Source organism: Petromyzon marinus, chromosome 22 (assembly GCF_048934315.1).
Source record: "Petromyzon marinus isolate PM22_M1 ecotype Great Lakes invasive population chromosome 22, UKy_Petmar_22M1.pri1.0, whole genome shotgun sequence".
NCBI lineage: Eukaryota > Metazoa > Chordata > Hyperoartia > Petromyzontiformes > Petromyzontidae > Petromyzon > Petromyzon marinus.
The window spans coordinates 17,114,931-17,134,009 of record NC_133688.1 but is presented as its reverse complement, the minus strand read 5'-3'; the positions used below and the strand labels follow the sequence as shown (position 1 = coordinate 17,134,009).

The following is a 19,079-nucleotide window of genomic DNA, read 5'->3' as shown; positions in this document are numbered from 1 at the left end:
ACCCTACCTTGGCTGGGTCGGGTCAGTGTAGCCTGTCCTAGGTCACTCGTAGCTGGAGGACTTAGAGCCGTAGCCCCGTGTTAGGGCACGCTAGTTCGGAGACCGTACCTCCCCAGGCAGTGGGTGAAAAGGGTCGTTGCCCTGGTGAAGGCTGTGACTGTTGCTGTTAGCGTTTATTGGAATAAACGCGTTGCCTCTACGAGTCGTCTCAGCTCTCCGTGAACCCACAACACTTGCACAAAACTACGTCATAAAACCACTTCATGTCACTGTAGCACTGTATATAACTGACCCTCAATTTGTTCAAATTCACTGCTCTCATACTTTATTCTCTTCTGCTTTCGGTCGATACAAAATCTGGAAAGTCACCGAGAAATGTCTATTTTACCAAAATATAGAAGTATATATATATTCGACTTACCTTTTGCCTCAAGTGCTGAATAAATCAATAAAGACACCAAATACACTTTGTTTGCTGCGTAAAATTATTTATTAGATTCACTTTCAAGAAAGAAACGTCAAACTTAAAGCGAATTTGCGGAAAAAAATATTTCCGCTCGATCTTCTACGTGAGTGTAAAAATCCACCCGCTCATGAATATTAATGACGGGGGGGGTGGGTGCGGCATGTGGAGTGACGTCACGCGCTCATGAATATTAATGACGGGGGGGTGCGGCATGTGGAGTGACGTCACGGGCGTTACACACAAACAGACATTCTTGGCTCATTATAGTCGTAATTTTTACCGGGTTCACTATTTTACGCCCCTCACAACAACATTAAAGAACTAACAGTGGACCCACCTAATTGACTGTTTTAATCAACGATGCCAAGGGGAATGACGAAACGAAATCCAGCGAGTTTAATTAACGCGTAGGAGGCTTTCGCGACCAAATATCATCTATAATAGAGGTTTTTTGGGTGACATCGCGTAAATATCCCCACCCCCACACACATTGTGCAAGAGCGCAGCTGCGTGGTCAACACATCAACGCCTCTATATAAGGAACGAAACAGTAAGACTACACAAATCTGGCTGTCGCCTGATGAAGCTAGTTGTAATTACTGGCGAAACGTCGTACTCAGATTGTAAATGTTGTGCCTTGTCTCTCCAACACACAACCGGTGTGCTGTACTAGTGACGAATTGGTACGTTATGTTTATGTGACAGCCCTTACTAGTTGGCTGTGTCGGGTGGTGGCGGGTTTTAACGACACATTTATATATTTACGCGATCTAACCCAAAAAAAAGCTATTTTGGAAACGCAGCGACTAAAAGCTCAACTAAAATCCCACGTCAGGTTGTCGTGACTAGAATTTAAAAAAACAACAACACGGTCTGTCTAAATTATCACCGCCGCTGACTCACGACCGTGCATAACGCAAATGTAGAAATCACACTTCGAGCGTATGACCGTATTCTCCTGATTATAAGACGTTCCACAAAGTCAGACGCACTCCAAATATGTGCTCGGTCAGACAAAGACTGCCCGTATAGCCTTTGGCAGACTGTTGGGGCAAGTGCTGTTTGCGAGCACCTCTGAAGGTCGTGCGGCACGGCACACGATGGGGTTGAGCGTCAAGCGCCATGCCCGGCCGCCTTTGTCTCCTTGGTGGCAATGTTTTTTAAAGTTTTTTTGCACATCGTACCGGGTACTCATTTGAGGCTGAGTCGACCTAGAGGAGGCCCAGGACCGGTTCACTGGTGTTGACCGTGAGCGGGAATCGAACTCGGGCTCGCCGGGTTCGTAGCGCAGCGCGCTAGCCGCTATTCTGTCGCTATTTGTCGGTCAGACACAGGCACACACATTTACCGGATATGTAAAATCATACCGAAGATGTTTGCTCTGAAGTGCGGGTGTACTCAGTGCGCAAATAATCGAGAGAATGCGGTATTGCTGCGTGATATATCGCGCAGCGGTGGCTATAGTGTTAGAGCGATCTGGGGAAAGGGTATCTGAGAACAAAATGAACATTAAATGCAACTCCTGACCTAAATAAAGCCCATCTGAAATGCATGAATATTCACTTAACATTATAATAGATTTGTACGGTGCTCGAATCGTCTGGGGAAACGCAGCAAATTGAAAAAACTGACCATTGATGAGTCGGCCAGGACTGCAGTTGTACTTAGCTGGGCGAGCAGAAATGTTGGCTTTGGGTCCGACAACCTTGGTGCTCGATGTGAGTCTCGTAAACTGGACAACTCCCACTGCGGGAGCCACCGACAGCGTCTTTGTCTGTGCTGTAGATGATTATCAAAGCGGCCACGAAACTCGATTCACATCTCGGCGGCGCAGTTCATTTCCCGTTACCCTGTTGGATTTCGGCCAGGTGAGCCAAACTCAATTTTCGTGGCTAAAATTGGGTTTCGTGGCAAAATTGGGTTTCGGGATTTTAGGAGGCGTTTTTTGTGGTCGTCTTCTCTTTCTTGTGACTGAAATGGGCCTTGTAAAGATTAATGGTGCCGCCCTGAAATGCCACGCTCACCCTCACTGCTAGCGGGAAGGGTCTCTCCACTAGAGGGGCCCCGAGTAAAAAGCCTTCGGGTGTATTTGGCCTACTCTTGCACGCCGGCCAGACGCCTTTCAGAGCAAAAACAATGGGGTTTTTTTGGGTGGAGATTGTACGTAGAACTTCTTTCACACCGTACCTAGCCAACCGTATTAAATCCGAGAACAGCAGATAAGGTTGATGCTACTGGGTCTCGTCGAGTAGCATAAAGCATCACGTGAACTTCGGTCATCCTCACAACAGCGGCTTTTGGCTAGCCACCGAACAAAGACGGTGGTCACTTGCATCGCGCGCTTTCCGATGCGGTTCTGCGGCCGTCTGAAACGCTCTTCCTTCCGATATTAAGAAGCCACTTGGAGCTGTGCACTTTTAAATCATCTCGATGGAATAATCATTTCCTTCGAACTGATTTTCGTGTCCACTTCGTTTTCCTTCCCCCCGCATCCTCCGATTGGCACGGTCGGCTACGTGCGGTGTGAAGGAAGTTCAGCGCGCGTCACGCGCGTAACGATGCAACAAAAAGCGGAGCGGAAGACATCGCCGACGGAGCTGAGACGACAGAGAGCTGTTTACGAAATGAAAGCCGTTTGGCAGCTTGCCCAAGGAGGCAACCTGGCTCTAGGAACCCCGCGATTCCTTGCGAGCCTCGTAGGCCTCGTCCACGTAGCCTACGAACGCGAATTTGTCCCAAAGAGGCACGTCTCAGTGCGGGTCAACCAGGGTCGTCCGCGATATGGCGATTCTACGACGTGTCCGTACGATGCAAAGTCCGCGGAAATCGTGCCGTCCGTTTTAAGGGATATTGTTGGTGAAAATCGTGATTATCGTAAAATATTTTTTGGATTAAACGTTTGATTTATTTTGCGGAAGTATCTCTGAACCGTCGAAGTAGTTCATGTTGTGAATTAATATTCAGCTATTAATTTGGTGCTTTGCTAAAAAAATGTTTTATCCACGACCCTTTAACGGAATGGCAATTACATGACGTCATAACCGCCGTCGTCAATTGAACGATCGATCAACGTAGCGACCGAACGAAAAGAACATTATGCGTCCGTTATAAGCGTCACAGATAGCGAAGTGACACCGAGCACCAGAAGCCCCACTGATTATATCGCGATGATCATTGCGTCGTCAACATTGATTAGGGCATCGTCACAGGCGCAGCGTTGCCAGTTGCTCGCCAGCAGAAGCGCCTCCACTCGAGGCAACTCTAGACCCCTTCCTTCGCCAGAGTGGTATTTGGCCTACTCTTCCACGACAACGAGGACAGCCCTTGGAACGAGTGTCGTACATCATGGCATTATTTTTTTTTCTTTTGCATCTACACATATCGCGGCAACCCTAGCACGCGCCCGCAAAAAATGCGACGATGACGGCGGGCGAACGTCAGGCGAACGTCACGTTGTACGTGACCATGTTGTAGTTGTCCCAGGCGTAGAGGCGGCGCTCACTCGGGTTGTACGCCAGCATGGCCAGGTACTGGTAGCGGTTGGTGAACGGCACGGCGATGGAGGCAAGCGACCCCGTGCGGGTGTCGAACACGCGGTTGAGCGCCGCGCGCCGCTGCGCGTAGCTGCTCAGCGTGTAGAGGCGGCCGCACGCCACGAACGCGTTGGCCACGGAGCTCTTGCGAACGCCGCGCACCTCGAAGCGCCTCGTCACCTTCAGCGACTGCGGGTCGAGGCTCGCCAGCACGATTTCGCCGCGGTCCGCCGCCGTGCTGTAGACGGCCCAGAGGCCCTCCTCGTCCACGGCCAGGTCGATGTCCGTGTAGCCGCCCCACGAGTAGGGGTAGTGGCCGTGGTAGCCGGCGCCTTCCAGGTCGCGTTCGGCCAGCACCGCCTCCGCGGTCATGTCGTAGCGCAGCAGGCGGCGCGAGTTCCTCCGCTGGTAGTAGAGGCAGTTGGACAGCACCACGGCGCCCGTGCTTGCTACGGCGTAAGGCAGAGCGTACACCTTGCGCGGGTAACCTGCACGGGAGGTGGGTGGGTGAGTGGGAGGAGAATGCGAGATGTTAACTCCCTCGCCTGGTATGCAGGAGGTCGTTGGTTCGACCCCGACCGTGACGCCTGCTGTATTTTAGAGTTTGCGTGTCTTCCCGTGGTCGCGTGGATTTCTCCTCTGGGTTTTCCCTCCATATTTAGAAATATGCGCTTAGAGTATTTGGCTGCTATACATTTTCATATGATAGGCCACTACTTTGAGCTATCATTTGTGGCCAGGTCGCTACTGAAAAAGAGCTGTATAGGTCAGTGGGCATTACCTTGTACAACTTTTTTTTTAAGCTCAGCTTTAGTTTAGTCTTCTGGGACAAGCTCAAATTGGTTTTGTTTAACCAGGTTGGGAACCCAAGTGACCGGGGGATATACAGAAACCTCATTTATAATAGTTACTGCACTGGGTCACCAAAGTGACGAAAGCGACGTGGATGCTATGACGTTTCAGCAATGCAGTAAAGAGAAATCGGAGGCAAAAATAACCGTGTGAATGGCACGTGGGACAGTTTCAAATATTGATATTCAAAATATCACTCACTACACTAATTTCTTCAAAAAAACAAAACAGTTTGTTTTCTTATATTTAGCTTACTGTGTGTAGGTCATCGTCATTCAAAAGACAAAAAAAATCACAATTCCGTACTACCGCCCTCTCTCGGCTGTTACTTCAACATGGAACAGAGGGCCTACAGAAGATGAGGGCCCTAAGGCCTTATGAGCCTGCGGGTTAAACGGGCTCTGGGTAAGCCGGGTGAAAATTATTCTGTTCAATGGTCAAAGACGCGACCCAGACACAACTGGGCAGAAAGTAAACACCCGGTTAGCGCATTACTTAAATGACAACTGTGTCGTCTCGTCCACACGGCGTTTAACCACCACACTGCAGGTCACACCAACTCACTCACTCACCACACTGCACGTCACACCAACTGACTAACTCACCACACTGCAGGTCACACCAACTCACTAACTCACCACACTGCAGGTCACACCAACTCACTCACTCACCACACTGCAGGTCACACCAACTCACTCACTCACCACACTGCACGTCACACCAACTGACTAACTCACCACACTGCAGGTCACACCAACTCACTAACTCACCACACTGCAGGTCACACCAACTCACTCACTCACCACACTGCAGGTCACACCAACTCACTCACTCACCACACTGCACGTCACACCAACTGACTAACTCACCACACTGCAGGTCACACCAACTCACTAACTCACCACACTGCAGGTCACACCAACTCACTCACTCACCACACTGCAGGTCACACCAACTCACTCACTCACCACACTGCACGTCACACCAACTGACTAACTCACCACACTGCAGGTCACACCAACTCACTAACTCACCACACTGCAGGTCACACCAACTCACTCACTCACCACACTGCAGGTCACACCAACTCACTCACTCACCACACTGCACGTCACACCAACTCACTAACTCACCACACTGCACGTCACACCAACTCACTCACCACACTGCACGTCACACCAACTCACTAACTCACCACACTGCACGTCACACCAACTCACTCACTCACTCACCACACTGCACGTCACACCAACTCACTCACTCACCACACTGCACGTCACACCAACTCACTCACCACACTGCAGGTCACACTAACTCACTCACCCACCACACTGCACGTCACACCAACTCACTCACCACACTGCACGTCACACCAACCCACTCACTCACCATACTGCACGTCACACCAACTCACTCACTCACCACACTGCACATCACACCAACTCACTCACCACACTGCATGTCACACCAACTCACTCACTCACCACACTGCAGGTCATACCAACTCACTCACCACACCGCACGTCACACCAACTCACTCACTCACCACACTGCAGGTCACACCAACTCACTAACTCACCACACTGCAGGTCACAACAGCTCACCACACTGCACGTCACACCAACTCACTCACCACACTGCACGTCACACCAACTCACTCACTCACCACACTGCACGTCACACCAACTCACTCACTCACTCACCACACTGCACGTCACACCAACTCACTCACTCACCACACTGCACGTCACACCAACTCACTCACCACACTGCAGGTCACACCAACTCACTCACTCACCACACTGCACGTCATACCAACTCACTCACCACACTGCACGTCACACCAACCCACTCACTCACCATACTGCACGTCACACCAACTCACTCACTCACCACACTGCAGGTCACACCAACTCACTAACTCACCACACTGCAGGTCACAACAGCTCACCACACTGCACGTCACACCAACTCACTCACCACACTGCACGTCACACCAACTCACTCACTCACCACACTGCACGTCACACCAACTCACTCACTCACTCACCACACTGCACGTCACACCAACTCACTCACTCACCACACTGCACGTCACACCAACTCACTCACCACACTGCAGGTCACACCAACTCACTCACTCACCACACTGCACGTCACACCAACTCACTCACCACACTGCACGTCACACCAACCCACTCACTCACCATACTGCACGTCACACCAACTCACTCACTCACCACACTGCAGGTCATACCAACTCACTCACCACACCGCACGTCACACCAACTCACTCACTCACCACACTGCAGGTCACAACAGCTCACCACACTGCACGTCACACCAACTCACTCACCACACTGCACGTCACACCAACTCACTCACTCACTCACCACACTGCACGTCACACCAACTCACTCACTCACCACACTGCACGTCACACCAACTCACTCACCACACTGCACGTCACACCAACTCACTCACCACACTGCACGTCACACCAACTCACTCACCACACTGCACGTCACACCAACTCACTCACCACACTGCACGTCACACCAACTCACTCACCACACTGCACGTCACACCAACTCACTCACTCACCACACTGCACGTCACACCAACTCACTCACTCACCACACTGCACGTCACACCAACTCACTCACTCACTCACCACACTGCACGTCACACCAACTCACTCACTCACCACACTGCACGTCACACCAACTCACTCACTCACCACACTGCACGTCACACCAACTCACTCACCACACTGCAGGTCACACCAACTCACTCACCCACCACACTGCACGTCACACCAACTCACTCACTCACCACACTGCACGTCACACCAACTCTTCTTTGCTGCTTCTGCCCTCGCATTGCTTCATTTTGGAATTCCTTCCCAGCGTCTACGTCTTCCCAAGCTCTTACAGCAACAACAACAACCACCTCTTTCATTCCAAGAGCTGTATCCGCTCGTCTCTTACACCCTCAATAGTGCTGCCCGTTGCTGGCCGCTTGGCGTTTTTACGCCTTTGGACACAGTCGTACTCAGCAACCATGACTTTAAAAATTGAAATGCCCAGCAACAACAACAACAGATGTGGCCAAATTCAGTCCGGGTTAACACAATTGTTTACCGGCCACGTTAAGTTAAGTTAGTCGGCAATTAGCCACATAAGGCGTGGTGAAACAAAGGCGGCCGTGGCCACCCAGTAAGCTTTATTTTACCGGCTACCATTGGCAACCTGTGCATGCGTACAGCTGGCGACTGTTGTAAACGCGCTCGTCAATCACCCTGTCACAAGAGAGTTAAACACGTGCGCTCATCCTCGACACCGGGCAGCGGTGGTGCAGCGTCTGGCGCACCGCACTACCGACCCGGCCACCCGCTCGCGACCAACAATGGCAACAACAGCGGCGAACATTTGAAGAACGATCCAGGGCCTCCCCTAGGTCGACACGCACTGAAATGAGTGCTGAGTGCGGTGTGTAAACATCAGCACTGGGGAGACAAAGGCGGTCGTGCGTGCCTTTACGGCCTCCATCCTTCTCTCCCTGCTGCTGCTCATCTAGAGCCGCGTCCTCTATGTCCATCTTGGGGACTCCCATCCCGGCATCCTTTCAGAAGGAGGTTCACTTTCATTTGTTTGTCTCCGGGCATTACCAGTAGTAAGTAGATCCTTGACTCTATTCCGCTTCCCGTGGTGCGCAACAGGTTGTTGTTGTTGTTGTTGTTTTTTAAGCCTTTCGATTGTTACAATTCACACATCGGCGAATGCGGTGAAAACGCATGCGACGTAAAATTCACAATGCCACCCACGCGCCTGATGGCGTGGTTCAGCGGTAGAGGGAGCGACTCCTCACTCGGAATGTTGCGAGTTCAGATCGCGTTGTGTGTGGGGGGGAGGGGACTCAGCCCATCATCCCTCCAGGGTCGATACAATAGGTACCACTTTGTCGCGGAAGTCAACGGTGGTTGCCCTATGGAGAGACTGACCCCCCAACGAAGCAATGTGGAATGTCCACGACGCTTCCCACAATGTGTTTATCACCCCACCGGTTCCGAGAAATCACTCACTTCGACCTCCCCCTTGTTTGACCCCTGCCGGGGGACTCACCTTTGCGGAAGCCCTCGTCGTCCTCGTACTCGAACAGCTGACGCACGTTGGAGCCCACCGTGAAGAGGGCCCACACGAGCCCCGGCTTGAACGGCTCCACGGGCCTCGGGTCGCGCATCCACGCGCCGTACTTCCCGTCGAGGCTCTCCGCAGTGCGCCGCGTCTCCGGCTCGCTCACTCCGACCACCACGCCGCACCCTGCCGCTCAGCGTGGGGCATCGGCAGACAGCCAAGGTCAATCAATCCACTGCTTCGTGAAGGACCCCGCTGCCCACGGGTTTGAGGCCGTCCATCACGGTGGCTAGATGTTAACTACCTCGCCAGGTATGCAGCAGGCCGTGGGTTTGACCCCGACCCTGACGCCTGCTGTATATTTGGAGTTTGCGTGTCTCTCTCTCATCATCATCACGGTGGCTAGGAGATGGTAACTACATCGCCAGGTATGCAGGAGGCCTTGGGTTTGTTCCCGACCCTGACGCCTGCTGTATATTGAGTCTGCGTATCTCTCTATCATCATCATCACGGTGACTAGGAAATGTTAACTACCTCGCCAGGTATGCAGTAGGCCGTGGGTTTGACCCCGACCCTGACGCTTGCTGTATATTTGGAGTTTGCGTGTCTCTCTCATCATCATCACGGTGGCTAGGAGATGTTAACTACATCGCCAGGTATGCAGGAGACCGTGGGATTGATTCCGACCCTGACGCCTGTTGTATATTTGGAGTTTGCGTGTCTCTCTCTCCCAGTGGTCGTGTAGATTTTTATCCGGGCCCCCCGGTTTTTCTCTGCACGTTTAGAATCAACATGCGGTTAGGGTATTTGGCTGCAATAAGTTGCCACGTGATAAGCCACTTCGTTGAGCTAGCATTTGTGGCCAGGTCGCTTCTAAAAAAAGCTACATAACTCAGTGGGCCCTACCTGGTAAGATACATAGTTTAGTTTAATTTTCATCTTCACGGTCCCGCGATGCGAACTTCCGCTCAGCACCTACGCACGAATTGGCCTCAAGGCTCCACCTCCGAAGCTGCGAGCGGCTCTTTAAGGACTGCTGCTTCACGACGTTATTCATTTCGGAACAACCGTCTCGTATTCACTTGCGTTGCGGCTCTTGAACATGTTAGTAATTGTTTTTCAGAATTCGAAAGAAATGGCTCCGATCATTAATGTGGTTGGCGACCCCTGACCTCTACGCGGTTGTCGTCTCTCTCGGCCCCCTGCGTTGCCCTCCCCCTTGGCTGCCACTCAAGGGGTTATCCTCACCCGCCGACCGTCATCGCTTCGAGCGACCCCTAATTCATAACCAAAAGTGCGCGGACGTGCGCGTGTTTTCCAGGGCACGCGTTCATCTTTCGATTCCTTCACCGTGATCCCAAGCATGCCTTTTCTCACGCTTCTTGTTATTTTGGTTGCCAAGCCAAAATAACAAGAAGCGAAAGACAATTTTTCGAAATCGTAAAAAAAAAAACCTCAAAGTTCAATATTTCAAGAGCCCCAGTGCAACTGCGGTGAATAACATCACGAAGCAGTCCTTAAAGTGCCGCATGCGACTCCAGAGTTGCAGGTTGATGACCCCCTGACCTCGGCTGACTTGGGCATTAGATCGGGGTATGGTGCTACAGTCGAGAAGGTGGCAGCCCTGCTTGGAGCTAATGCTTGGAGCAGTCATCATCGGGCGCGTGCAGCGCGTAACGACTCAATTTGGAGTATGCAATGTTGAACGGAGGTATAGTCTTTGGGTCTTTCGGTAAAGTCGCGTAGATAGAAGAAGAAAAAATAATAATAACAATAAAATAATACAAATAAAGTGAATGAAAAATTTGAAAAATACCACGACGTTTCGATCGCAACACAAGCAATCGTATTTTTTCTCCTGATCACGATTAGCTTGTATTGCGATCGAAACGTCGTGATATTTGTATAATTTTTTTTATTTGCTTTATTTTCCATTTTTATTAGTTTATTGTTATTTTTTTCCTATCTACGTGACTTTACCGAAAGACCCAAAGAATATGAATTCCTTGCAGTCACGAAAGCTTTAAGTCAAGATTTGAACGGAGGTAGGTCATGATTTGGTGGTGGGTCACGGGGAATGAAGGTTGGGGAAAAAAAAACCGCGTTGCACTCTGGGTGCAATCATTATTATTGACTGCTGCTCGCCTTTTAATTCGAGCTGCAATTCTTCAGAAAATCAACCCAATTAGTCGACTCGTACTGCGATCGAGTACACTCGCTCTGTCCGTCCATTGTACTCCGGCCGCGTGTAATATCACACTCAAAAATAATTGTGCAGCTGCTTGAAATTAGACATTGCCAGAAGGGCTTTTGTGGCTGAAGGGATGTGTGAAGACTATGCTTTTTTATGCGGATGGATAAGAAATATGCAAAAGAGGAGTTTTGTCCGCTTCTTTATTTTGGCCCCTTTAAAATATTGGAGTCGCCCCAACGCTCTGCCTTCCGAAGGCGGGAAACCCCCTAAAAGCCACGCCCGATTATGCCTATGACGTCACTAAGCCTCACCCATAACCTCCCGCCCAGTCGCACACGTGGTAACAGAGGTGAGGTTTTTCAACCATTCTCGCGTTATCCGAATGATCGATAATATGTTACTTAAATACATATTTAGTAGTCGTGCAATTAGTTTTAAAAAAACGCGTTTTTACCCAGGAAGAGGTTCGCAACAGGAGTGATTGATACAATATGGGCTTAGGTTGATTTCATTTCATAACTTTATGTTTTTTGAGCCAGCCGGCCAGGAATTGGGCAACATTTAGCCCACTTATCACCCAGACAACTGGAGAGCACACACACTCAGTGTTACTACCTGCAACATCACCGAACGCCGCGAGGAACGTTTTTTTTACAAATGTAAACGAGCGTCGCTACCCAAGTTCTCCATCTGGCCGCTCTGCCGGTCCTGGGCGCCCTGCTGAATGAAAGCGGTCACCGCCGTGGGCTCCGCAGCCCAGACCCAGGACTCGCTGGCTCCAGTGGCATGGGCTCCAAACGGCTGCACCTTCAAGTGGCCCGCGCGCACCTCATCGTAACTCATCCTCTGCAGCACTGCACGGGTGGGCGGGGATGGGATGATCGGGGTGTTAGGATTGTTCAGCCTCCGAGCGATTCAATAGCGAATCCGGGCGATCGCCATGGGCCCCGCGCTTTTGGGGAGGGGGAGGCGGGATGTCACGTGTCGGAGGTAATACTGCCGCTTTAGTTATGAAGGCGTCGGCAGGCCCACACAGTGGGATTTGCCCCGGGGACCCGCTCCTCCATTTGGCGGCCCTGACTCCATCATCAATATTACCTCGCTTGTTTATCCAAGAAAGCCTCACTCAGTTTCCTCATTCTTTTTTTTTTCCAGAAGGATCCTGCCAAGTGTTTTTTGCAGCAGCAGCAGCAGCAGCATCAGCAGCAGTAAAAGTAGCAGTATCATCGTCATCAACAGCAGCAGAGGCAGCGGAATCAATCTGAGCAGCGACAGTAGCAGTTGCAGTGGTGTTGGCATCATCAGCATCATCAACATCATTGACATCATCAGCAGCCTCAAGGACAGCGGCGACAGACGCATAAACCACGGCGTCATGTTCATCACCACCATCATCATCAATAGCATCATCATCATCATCCCTGGCGGTTAGTAGCAATGGTATCAGCAGAAGTAGCAGTTTTTCCCATCAGCAGAATCAACAGCAGCAGAATCATCATCTTTAGCAGCAGCAGTAAAGCACACACGTGTAATGAGAATAAACTAATACATTAATTAAATTAAATAACACAATAAAATTCTCACGACGTTTCGGCCACAACACAAGTGGCCTTCTTCAGGTGAAAGGAACAGACCTGTCGGGACGACAGAGCTTCAATGAACGTTGTTAAGATTCGTAGCGTCTTTTAAGCTGGTTTAGAGAAGTGAGGCACTTTGACAAAGGGGTTTACATATCAAACAGGAGAATTTCGCATTGAAATAGCTGAGTGATTAGCTTGTGACAGGTCGTAGAAATAGCTATGTTAAAGTCAAAGCTTACACATCCACAGAGGCACCTAGTACAAATCAAACAGGAGAATTTAGCATTGAAATAACTGAGTGATTAGCTTGTGACTGGTCATAGAAATAGCTATGTTAAAGTCAAAGCCTACACATCCACAGAGGCACCTAGTACAAATCAAACAGGAGAATTTAGCATTGCAATAACTGAGGGATTAGCTTGTGACTGGTCATAGAAATAGCTATGTTAAAGTCAAAGCCTACATATCCACAGAGGCACCTAGTACATGGACGCCAAAGGGGCTGCAACAACTCGACTATCATATAGTAAACCGATGTGAAAAAACCTAAGTCTAAATTACATCAATATAATAAATGTACTCAATATATTCTTCAATAAGCTGAGCTATTAACAGTAACTGGGTATACACTACACTATATAATGAATACCATATAGTAAACCAATAAAAAACAAAAATATAAACTACCTCAATGTTCTCAATAGACTATATATTCTCCAATCAGCTAAGCTACCAACAATAAGTCGTTATATATCACAATGCTATTTGGCGAACAAAAACGGGTGGATTCACACACGTGTGTCGTATAATTGTTTTTTTATTATAATTTTTTTCATCATTATTATTTCCGAGGCATAAGAGGACGCGTGGCCAAAAGCTGCACAAAGTTGATGATGACGCGGGCAGCCGAAGTAAATTAGATTAAAATTTAACTAAAAACTAAACTGGTTTTTTTTTTACCAGGTAAGCCCCACTGAGCTGTATAGTTGTTTTTCAGAAGCGACCTGGCCACAAATGAAAACTCAACGAAGTGGCTTATCACGTGGACATTTATGGCAAACAAAAAATACTGTAAACGCGTGACGTTTATTCGAAATGTGGAGGGAAAACCCGGAGGACCCGGGCAAAAATCCACGCGACCGCGGGGCTGAGAGACACGCAAACTCCAAATATACAGCAGGTGTCGGGGTCAGGATCGAGGCCACGATCTCCTGCAGACCAGGCGATGTAGTTAACGTTTCATAGCCACCGTGGCGCGCCAAATTACCGTGACTCTCCGACTCACCGTACGTACGGAGAGACGTCACAATGGACCAGTTGTGACGTCTGTTGACCAGGTGAGAATGCGTTGAGACTTGGAGTCTCTTTTTTCACGAGAAGTTTAAAGTATATATTACTAATATAATGAGCCAAGAATGTGTGTGTGTCCCGCGCGTGACGTCACTCCACGTTGAGCAGCCCCCCTCATTAATAATCATGAGCGGGTGACGTCACTCCACATGGGGGGGGGGGCGAGGCGCCTCCTCCCCCCTCCTCAGCGTCAACTGACAACCCTCACTACAAAGGCAGAACCCTCACGTCACGCGATCTCCGTAACGCTATTGAGACATAAAAGTAATAACGACGTCATGATGAACAAGGGATTATATAACCTTAAATTGAAACAGGTCTGTGTCACCGCGGCCTTACAAATTGCACACGAATGGATGCAATGAATATCACGTCACGATCTGCTTTTCGCTTGCAAGTTTCAGATTTACTGCAGTACACCCGTCCTTGGACGGGCTATAGGCAAGTAGAAAATAATCATCAGCCATCGGTGACAACATTTGTTCGATTGTTTACATTGCTCTCCAGCGCATCGGTGGTGCTGAGGCAGGACGGTGACACATTGGCAACGTTCGTTCACCATGTGACAACTTTATGAACTGTCTGTGCCGGGTGGAGGAGGGGGGTTGTACGAGGCAACGTTTGATTCACACGGCGATCCGACCCAAAACTCGCTCATGAATCGTAATGTTTGGTCGCGAAAGTCTCCGTGTGTCAATCACGCGTTTGGATGATTTGGCTGCTATACACTCCCACGTGATCAATTATCCACGTCATACTCTTTGGGTTCTTTCGGTAAAGTCACGTAGTTAGGAATCAAATAAAACATCATCACGACGTTTCGATCGCAGCACAAGCTATTTGTTTTATTGAATTGGATTTCTAACTCCGGGACTTTACTTGGTGCAGCGATTTTGCTGTGACTGGTCCCACCTGAAGACGGAAGCTTGCGTTGCCTCCGAAACGTCGTGTTTTAATTGTTTCTTTAATTTTATTTTAATTTGTTTTACCTACGTGACTTTACCGAATAAAACCAAAGAGTATGGATTCCTGCAGTCACGAAAGCTTCAAATCAAGAATGATCCACGTCGGTTAGCTATTATTTATGACCACGTCGCTTCTGGAAAATAACTAATAGGTCGGTGAGCTTTACCTGGCAATATATATAAAAAAAATTGTTACATTTTGGTTTATTTATTTTTAGCGATTGACTTACATTTCCGATACTTTGCACGCCTATCGGGGTTTTTTTGGCATTGTTTGTTGCTGTAACTTTCTGACTTTGGCTGCAATTCCACAATCGATCTCGTCCACCTGCCATCATCACGTCGAAAGATGTTCTCTATCCCAAGTCAATTTGCCCTTTTTTATTTTTTAGAGTGAGTCGCGTATTATCCATAATGACTTTCTTTTTTCTTGGGTTACATCGCCTAAATATGAATGTGTCATTAAACCCGCCACCACCCGACGCTAATTCCTTTGTCAAGGCACCTTGTTTCCTCGCACACAGCTTAAAGGTCGCGGTCTGAGCGTGGCTGTGTTCCACTCCAGCGCTGTCCTCGAGACAGCCTGATCCCTTCACCTGATGAAGGCCGCTTGTGTTGTGGCCGAAACGTCGTGATTTTTGTTGTTTTATTTTTTACCTACGTGACTTTACCGAATAGAACCAAAGAGTATAGTAAGGGTTGTTACGTAAACAAAACGTGTCATTTCGTTACTTGTACAGCACACCGGTGTGTTGGAGAGTAAAGCCCACAACATTTACAATTCGAGTACATTATACTCGCGCTGCAAATTCAAATAAAGTTCTAGAAGGGCTATAAAGTTCTGTACTTGTACATTATAATAATGCTTTAGAAGGGCCAAGTGATCTGACATTTGGCACAAATATCGTTGATGGCATCCTCTTTAAAACATAACAATCCAAAAACATTAACGAGGCCTCGGAGGTTGATTTGTGGCTCAGCGTCATCCCGAGATCGAGGTCTACAAGTCTAATGCAGAACACTCACACACAAAAGGCAAAGACAAAGATTCCCCGTATAGCCTTAACAGACTGTAGGGGCAAGTGCTGTTAGCGAGCACCTATGAAGGCCGGAACGGTACACGAGGAGGTGGGTGGCCAGCACCACGCCAGACCGCCGTTATCTCCCCAGTGGCGATGTTTACACACCGCACCAGGTACTAATTTCAGGCTGACTTAACCTAGGGGATGCCCAGGACCGGTTCAGATAATCGTCACTGGTGTTGGCCGTGAGCGGGAATCGAACCCGGGTCGCCAGGTTCATAGCGCAGCGCGCGAACCGCTACACTACCGCTCCCCACACACACACACACACGGACACACAGACACACACACACACAGACACACACACGTACAGTGACCGTCATCGGTGAACCGAGGAGTTCGCCTCTCCTGGAGCCCGACGCTACGGCTAATAAAAAGCGTAATAAGCCCGCTGCAGTCTACTCGCGACACGTGCGCGTGTTAGGTACGCGGTAATGTAAAGCTCGGATCAGCACGGTTGGATGCGTACGGTGCGAAAGAAGTTCAACGTACTCTTTGGTTCTTTCGGTAAAGTCACGCAGGTTCGAAAAACAATAGATCAACTGCTGAAGCAGTTTTCCTGCTGTGGTTGTCTCACCTGATGACGATTGCTTGCGTGGCGATCGAAACGTCGTGATCTATTAATTTCTCGACCTGCGTGACTTTACCGAAAGAACCAAAGAGTGTGGATTCAAATCAAGTTCAACGTGCGCAGAATGCGACGAACCCCGGATGGGTGGCGCGGTGAAGTGGTGAGAGGACCCGGAGCCACGGGGGGGGTGAAAGCGACGTGGGAGCGTGGAGCCCATCACCTGGAGTCACGTGAGGGTGGAGCCGCGAGGGAGCGTGGGGCCCATCACCTGGAGTCACGTGGGGGTGGAGCCGCGAGGGAGCGTGGGGCTCCTCACCTGGAGTCACGTGGGTGTCAGGGCCGTGTCTGATATCGGACTTGGCTCTCAGCAGCGCCGCTTCTGCAGTCAGCACCACCACCCTCTTCTCCAGCTCGGCGTTCTCCCTCGCCAGCTGCAGCTTGTCCGCATGCAGCCGGTCCCTGTCCTTCTGCAAGCTCTCCTTGTCCCTCTGCATTCGCTCCATCTGGTTCTGCATCACGTCCCTGTCCCTCTGCATCCTGTCCCTGTCGTTCTGCAAACTTTCCCTCTGGAACTCTCGCCGCTCTCCCCTGGCGTCCCTCTCGCTGTCCCTCTCCCTGTCCCTGTCCCTCTCCCTGTCCCTCTCCCTGTCCCTCTCGCTGTCCCTCTCCCTGTCCCTGTCCCTCTCCCTGTCCCTGTCCCTCTCCCTGTCCCTCTCCCCGTGGCTCCCGTCGTCGTCGGGACGGACTCGGCCGATCACCGCCGCCTCCAGGCGTGAGAGGCGCCTCAGGATGCCCGCGAGCTCCGCCGAGTCGGGAGTCGCGGCGCAGCGCACGTCTGGCGCGCTGGCCACCGCGAACGAGTAGACGCAGCGTGCCGCGTCGGGCGCGTTCGCGGACGGCGTGGCGGAGGTGGCGGCGGCTAGGCCCTCTGTTTGGCAGCAGCAAGGGACCGGCACAGTGGCGACGATCGTCATGATGAGAAACACCGCAAAGTGCAGCGGGTCGTGGTGGTGGTGGTGGGGGACACCCATCACTGCTTGCTCGGGTCAAGCGTGGTTCCGGTCAAATGTCATTAACTTCAGTATGCAATGTGTGTGTGTGTACGTGCGTACGTGCGTCCACGTGGGCTATGTGTGTGTGTGTCTGTGTGAGTGCGTAACTTGAGCAGATGTCGTCTGTGCTCCTGCTGGTACGGATGAGGTTGATGTTCTGCAGCGCTTCTGAGAGTCCCCCCCCCACCCCCATCCCCCTCCCTCCCCCTCTCCATATTTAAAGAGCTCCTCTGGCGACGGACGACGAAGTCCACTTTTTATTTCGAATTCCCCCCCAGGCATTGGATAGCAATAAATAATGAAATAAAAAATGAAACGGGTATTTAAATAAATAATGAAATGGAGACGAAGCCAAAGAAGAAGGCCTTGAATGTTTCAAATGTTGGCACAAAGTCTGGCAGCGGGTTTGCTTCACTTATTTATTTAATCGGGGTTTTTTTTTCTCTCTCTCTTCTACATATGCGGATCGTTGCCCTCCAGTGTATGAATGTGATGGGGACATCTCCCTTGCTGATGGGGGCATCACGAAAGGTGGAGGGGGGAGGGGGAGGTTTGCACCCCCCCCACCCCCAACCCAATATTACTTTACAGATAACATTACTTTAACTCATATGCTTTGGTTCTTTCGGTAAAGTCACGTAGATAGAAGAAAAAAATAACTAAGTGAATAAAAAAAAATATATAATAATAAAATAAAAACAGTAAAAACAGACGACCGCTTGTGTTGCGATCGAAACGTCGTGTTTTTTAATTTTTTTAAATTATTTTTTTGTATTCACTTTATTATTATTTTTATTTAAAGCTTTCGTGACTGCAGGGATTCGACGACCACAGCAAGAAAATGTTCTTGCTGTGGTTTTCACACCTGATGATGATTGCTTGTGTTGCAGTCGAAACGTCGTGATAAATTGTATTGTTTTATATTTTTATTATTTTATTGTTTCCCTATTACGTGACTTTAATATTATTTTTCTATCTACGTGACTTTGCCGAAAGAACTAAAGAATATGCATTCCTGCAGTCACGAAAGTTTTAAGTCAAATTTACTTTGAACTCGTCTCAGCCTTCCACAGAAACCCCCCCCCTCCCCACCACTCCTATCAGAGGCGAGAAGCAAATTCGATCTCACCTCCGCACGAGTACAGACCCCCGCGAGACAACGTTCTCCGTTCACGCGTTAGCGCCGTCCGTCAGCCACTCCAGCCTCACGCTTATGTTGCTCTTTGGAGTTGATCCACTGTGAGAAAAAGGTGGTGGGGGGGGGGGGGTGGTGAAACCCCCGGCGACATGGAACAAAA

At 49.8% G+C, this 19,079-nt stretch overlaps 1 protein-coding gene across 5 annotated transcripts; it reads right to left on the bottom strand.

The window, feature by feature from the left end:
• Nucleotides 1–451: 451 nt before the first annotated feature.
• Nucleotides 452–17,942, bottom strand: LOC116945079 (myocilin). Of its 5 annotated transcripts, none has more exons than XM_076068794.1 (4): nt 16,950–17,942; nt 11,859–12,035; nt 8,976–9,179; nt 452–4,487 (listed from the first exon to the last, which is right to left on the bottom strand). In XM_076068794.1, the coding sequence occupies exons 1-4, from the start codon at nt 17,758–17,760 to the stop codon at nt 3,904–3,906; spliced, it is 1,776 nt and encodes a 591-aa protein (XP_075924909.1). In that variant the 5' UTR covers nt 17,761–17,942; the 3' UTR covers nt 452–3,903. The 5 variants fall into 5 exon arrangements, with proteins under 5 accessions (XP_075924909.1, XP_075924911.1, XP_075924910.1 ...); XM_076068796.1 differs by having other exon boundaries at nt 16,998–17,942; XM_076068795.1 differs by having other exon boundaries at nt 453–4,487; nt 8,976–9,173.
• Between the last annotated feature and the right edge of the window lie 1,137 nt (nt 17,943–19,079).

What these genes read in the sequence shown, in the direction of transcription:
- LOC116945079 (XM_076068794.1), bottom strand. Translation starts at nt 17,760, where the DNA reads ATGGGTGTCCCCCACCACCACCACCACGACCCGCTGCACTTTGCGGTG. An exon ending in CCACCCTCACGTGACTCCAG is followed by an intron (nt 12,036 to 16,949) that starts GTGATGGGCTCC and finishes CCACCCGTGCAG; the next exon opens with TGCTGCAGAGGATGAGTTAC. An exon ending in CGGCCAGATGGAGAACTTGG is followed by an intron (nt 9,180 to 11,858) that starts GTAGCGACGCTC and finishes CCCCACGCTGAG; the next exon opens with CGGCAGGGTGCGGCGTGGTG.